The sequence below is a fragment of the Amphibalanus amphitrite genome, unplaced genomic scaffold (genome assembly GCF_019059575.1).
Source record: "Amphibalanus amphitrite isolate SeventyFive unplaced genomic scaffold, NRLGWU_Aamphi_draft 000149F_arrow, whole genome shotgun sequence".
Classification (NCBI taxonomy): domain Eukaryota; kingdom Metazoa; phylum Arthropoda; class Thecostraca; order Balanomorpha; family Balanidae; genus Amphibalanus; species Amphibalanus amphitrite.
The window spans coordinates 605,478-611,001 of record NW_024881644.1 but is presented as its reverse complement, the minus strand read 5'-3'; the positions used below and the strand labels follow the sequence as shown (position 1 = coordinate 611,001).

Below are 5,524 nucleotides of genomic sequence, written 5' to 3'. Positions count from 1 at the left end.
CGACCGTGACGCCCCAACGGAACACCGAGGCATGTGCAGGGCGCACAGGTGAGCCAGAATTCCCAGCGCGGCCCGGCCCCCTGCAGAGCCTCCCGGACGGCAGGCCGGACGCCATACCTTGGATAGCGGGACGACCAGGCTGCCGGTGGGTTGGGGTTTTTACACGGGCCAGAGGGCCAGTATTTAAATCACGTGACCGGGCACAGTGACCCCCACGGTGACCGGTGGTATCCGAGAGTGCCAAGAGGGGCTCATGGATACGCATGTCCTTCGCTGGGGAGGGTGTTTGTGACAGTTGAGGTTTAGGAATAAGAATGATGGTAGCGTCAACAGTCATCGTGTGTTGTGTATTTCGTGTGGAATACGAAAACGTGTACAATTGAAGCAAACTGAGGACACAAAGATACGCGAAAGCTATAGGTAGTGGCCAAGTGCTTGACCAAAGCAAAGTCCATTGGTTAGTCGTCAATTATGTAAAAAGCCATAGTGGTATACTACATAACTACAAGACGAAGAGGTTCAAAGACTGAATATGCATATATTCATATCATACGGAACATCTCATCGGAACAAACCAGGCTGATACGATATGTACAGAATTTATCGGAATAGATTAGGATATATAATAAATATTGACCTCTTTTGAGATCACCGGACTAGAATGCTCCGAGAGCAAAGCGAAGAAGCACGCCTCGAAACTGGCTCGGGATCTCAGAGCACTGCGGCTGTCACAGCTGCGTCACATTTGTAGCGCGTCTGCGCCACATAATTGCGCGTCGCTGCGGACCGCTCTTTGGATGCGCCAGGAGCACTGCATCGGTGATTATTACAATCGCGAGACGCGCAACAAAACAACTCACACTCACAAATTCACTCACGCCTCGACAAGCAAGCATTCCGTGACCCACTATGTCTATACGCAATACACATACAACAAGTCTTGTCGCCATGGTGTTACCTTGTCAGCCGGGCACAAACCGCCCGAGGCGGTGTACACTGGTTTTCAAATTCTACAGACAGACAGCGCACCACTAAACAAGCTTCCACTGCCGGCCACAACAAGACGACCGGCAGTCAACGTTAAATCCGAAGAATTAGACGTCCCGTCAGGGACAACCAAAGGCGTTTAAAGCTATTTACCGTGCTTTCTTCTGTAAACAGAATACACCCTAGATTCAGCTAATTTTTACGGTATGATACAAAAGCAAAAACACTGAACCAATACAAAGAGAAGGCCGGAGCCGAGCGGCCCCGAATGGCATCAACAGCGGCATAGCAACAAGACACTCATCACACTAGTTAACAACAGGCCGTCCCTGCCGCGGCCCGGGTCACCGGAGGTCATCTGACCGCCACCACGTCACTGTCACGTGACCAGGTCAGGCCCGGTCAGGCCGCGCACTGCCTTCGGGCGTCTCTGAGGTGGTTGAACACCATCATTGAGTTGGCTACTGGCGATCGGAGATCGGGTTCCTGAACGATGTTAGATAAGTTGATCTTCTAATGCCGGGATGTCTGCGAGGAGCATCTTGAGCTCCGTCTAGGTATCTGATTAGTCTCATTAGAACCACTGCAGAATTGGTCCACATTGCACCAGCCAGTGGTCACTTTAGTTCACAGACGGTGATATGCAGCCACTGGGGGTCTGTCTGATCCACGGTCGACCTCGATGACCTCGCTATGACCGCAATGGCGCAGATGACCTCCGATGACCGCGACTCCCGGGACCAGCCCGGAGAGACGCTCGGCTCCCGTCCGGAGCCAGCCGGGGGAGCCAGTCCGGAGGAGCCAGTCCGGAGGAGCCAGCCGCTTCGCTGTCGTTCCATACGTCCGAAGGGTTATCACGAGGACGCAGCGTCGGGTCCCGGGCTGGGGCCCCGCTTCGGTGCTGGGTCCTCGTCCGAGGCCTTGGAGGCGGACTCCGAAACGCGCTGCCGCTTCCGCGTACGAAGCATGTCTGCAAAGACAGAACAGAAACCGGTCAGGGCGGGTTGCGAGCCGGTGACAGTGCGGCGCGGATCTCTGGTCGGAGCGCCGCTGAGCTGCTTGCACGGCCGGCTGGTTTGGCCGGTGGAGACGACCGCGGAAGGCACTGCGGAGAGACCCGGCCGGGGCGGTTTTTTGCCGCCGCGGTCCCTACTACGAGCGAGAGATGCGTGGAAGGGACCGGTTAGTTGGAGTGGTGCAAAACACACCTGGCCGGTTTTATAGTAGATTTTAGAGTTAAAGATTTCAACGTTGTTACGTAAATTTTGCAGCCAGTACCTATACACCTGGCTTTAAATTTGGGCATGTTTGGCAGACTGAATTCAAACTACGTAAAATAAAACTAGTTGTGACATTCACAAGATCGCTCGTCCTCACAAAATTTTCACGAGTTGTTGATTTTTCCCAAAAACACAGCGGCACCCAGCCCTGTGTGTCAAACCAAACACTTCCCCTGGGAACCTGCACTGAGTCGGGCCAGTGTCTCAAACATTTTCCGGGTCATTTCAGCATCCGATTTCCGAACACTAAATCATCGCCCTAAAAAACTTCGTGCTCCGTATTCTTCGTGGCTAGCAATAATTACGCGATCTAATGAAAACGGTTGTTGTCGGACCGTTGTCGTTATTTATAGCGGCTCATTACATTTCAGTGTGTTGTTACGGAGATGGATGGAAGCTAGCAGCCGAGGAAAACACGGAGCGACACAGCGCCGAGCGTCGTTACTGGTCGCCGTTAGCGTTGTTAACGTCGCCGGCATACGCATTATTTCAATATTCTGGCCATCAACACGCCCTTAGCCGAGGGCCTACAAGCAGCCCGGCTCGGTCCACACAGCCCTCGGCTGGAACAATCACGGCACTTATACACACAGCGAGAATGTGATGTTGAAAGCTGGCCAGATTAGCTTCGTGGAGAGTGTCGTACAAGGATCTGTTGTTTCACCAAACTTTTTTTTTTCGTTTTAACGGCTCGAAGCATTGCTTGCTATAAAAAATATTAGCCGGGGCAAATTCCAGCATTCTGGAAGTTACTTTTGAACACGTCTGAATTTTCAGATGACTCACTATCTGAACAGGGTTGTGCTCGACTCAAAAAAATTGCCGACTCGACTCATCATTCAACTTCAGAAAGCCTTGACTTAACTCTGACTCAAACAAGGAGCTTATTTTTCCCTTGACTCCACTCATGACTCAAGCGGCTCTATGAAAATATGAGTCGACTCAAATTTGACTCAAATTTTTTGTTTAGTCAAGTGAGTTGACTCAAATTGACTCAGATAAAAACGTTGTTGAGCGGAGGGGGGATGAAAAAATTCGGCAGCAAGCCTTGGTTTTTAAGCGGGGGGATGAAAGCTTGTCTCTAGAAAGTTGAGTCAGTTGACTCATGTTCCTAAATGTTCAACTCAACTCAATGTCAAAAGTTATTTTACTGACTCAACTCTGACTCAACTCAACGCCTTAATATTTTTGTCCGACTCAACTCTGACTCAACTCAACAGCTCAGCATTTTATCCGACTCGACTCAAATCTGACTCATTTGAGTCAGAGTTGAGTCAAATTGCTGACTCGACTCATGAGTCAAGCACAACCCTGTATCTGAAACAGTTCGTGGGTAAAAATATAAATTTGTGATCTCCACGCATCAGGGGAACACAATCCTTCAAGGGAAATCTCTTTAGCACATTGAATGATGAACGATAAAAAGATACCAGAACGGAAAATCAAATGAAAACTTAATTTCAAGGTTCGCAGCTGCACAAGCTACGAAAGTGCAGTAAATTCGAAGTTTGTGATTTCTAGTTTTTTTTTCTGAATTGTGTTGCAGTACTAGCAATAATATTTTGTTTCTGGAAGTTGAAATTAGTTCAAAGGAGTCCTTCGACCATAAGTTAAAAAATGACAGCATCTGCCTCGAGTGTTTTCAGAGCTGTTGGCGATCAGACCGGTATATCTGCGGCCGCGGCCGGTCCGTCCAGCGGCTGCAGCGGCCAGTGCCGGGGTGCGGCCGGGGCCCGGACTGGTCTGGCGTGCACTGACGTGCAGCGACTGGCCGGTCCCGTGCACGGACCGGCCTGCCATTACCGCGGCACAGGACCGGTTTTTGCTCGCGCCGCCGGCCGGCCGGGGGTCAACGGTTTCGGGCCGGCTCCGGCATGCTTTTTGCGCCGCCTTTAAAGTGCACGTATACGAGAAGGAAGGAGCGGGCATGCTCACCTGTGATTGCCGCCTGACTCCTGGCGGGCCGGTTCGACGCCCGGTCGGATGGGGCGGCGGCGGGGGCGGCGACGGGAGCCGGAGCCGGAGCCGGAGCAGCCGGCTCCTGAACCCGCTCCGAGGGCTCCGGGCCGTAGGCGGCCTCGGTGCGGGACTGCTCCGGCGGCGGCGGCTGCACGCGCTCCCACAGGTACCGACCGCCCGGCACCGGCTCCTCCTTCTCGAAGTCAAAGTTCCACTTCTTCTTCTGGCTCTCGTAGATGTGCCTCATCTCCTCCTCGAGGACGCGCCTAGTCTCGGCCGGGTCAACGGGGCCGAACAGGCGTCGTCGCGGGGAACCGGCAGCGCGCCTGACCTGCGCGTGGCCCAGGTAGAAGAGCCTGAGGTCGGGCGCGTTCTGATTGTCCATTATCATCATCGTCGACGGCACACAGCACGGGAGGACCGGAGCGCGCACAACCACTTTGGAGGGCTGCCGAACGCCAACTGACGGGCAGGGAGCGGAGCGACCGGCCGACTCCTGGGGCCGACTGGGGTGGGCCGCGCCGGGCCGGCTGCGCGGGGACACTGCGCACCAACAGCCAATCAGCGGCCGGCGCTACAATGACGTAGGGCAGAGCATGGTCTTTGATTGGTTGAAGGCCGTGGGACGACTGCGTGGGTTCAATGAGTTATAGGAATAAAAATTGCACATAGGTGCTCTGATTTGACCGGGCCCAAATGCAAAGATTTGTGGCGGCTCGTAAGCAGCAAAAACCAAGTACCAAGCTCTGATTTGGAAACGGTTCTTACCGGACCCAAATGCAAGAATTTGTGGCGGCCCGTAAGTAAGAATGATCAAGAACCAAGAAACGGTTCACAAGGGAAACATGAGACTGATGAGAAACAGGACTGATCAGAAGTAAGCTTCGGGGAACCGTTCCCATTCGATTAACAGCTCAAGTCTAAGCAACAACAGGCCACATGATTGCATTGCAGGTTTCATGAAAATTTGAACGTTTCGATAAAGTTAATCCAGCATGTAGGTAAAAATAAAATCACACTGGTATATTATAACTAATATTGAGTACAAGGTAGGCTAGGTACGTTGCTAGGCTGGTACAAAAATAAGGATAAACTTTGTGTTGCCACTAAATGTGGACGATTAGGAAGTTATTGATCGAAGTGGAAAATTTGGAATAAAAAATATATCTGAGAGCGATGCTGTTGGAAAAGTTATATGATGATCTCATCACAAATATTATAGTTATTAGTCACACATTGTGATGCTAATTGCTAGAAAATGAGAGAGGACACCTATTCACCAGGTCAAGCTAGGGTCA

The 5,524-nt window shown here is 51.8% G+C and overlaps 1 protein-coding gene across 1 annotated transcript; it reads right to left on the bottom strand.

Moving 5' to 3' along the window:
- Positions 1-518: 518 nt before the first annotated feature.
- Positions 519-4,850, bottom strand: LOC122382890 (cyclin-dependent kinase inhibitor 1B-like). Its single transcript, XM_043368789.1, has 2 exons — positions 4,203-4,850; positions 519-1,957 (listed from the first exon to the last, which is right to left on the bottom strand). The coding sequence occupies exons 1-2, from the start codon at positions 4,618-4,620 to the stop codon at positions 1,842-1,844; spliced, it is 534 nt and encodes a 177-aa protein (XP_043224724.1). The 5' UTR covers positions 4,621-4,850; the 3' UTR covers positions 519-1,841.
- Between the last annotated feature and the right edge of the window lie 674 nt (positions 4,851-5,524).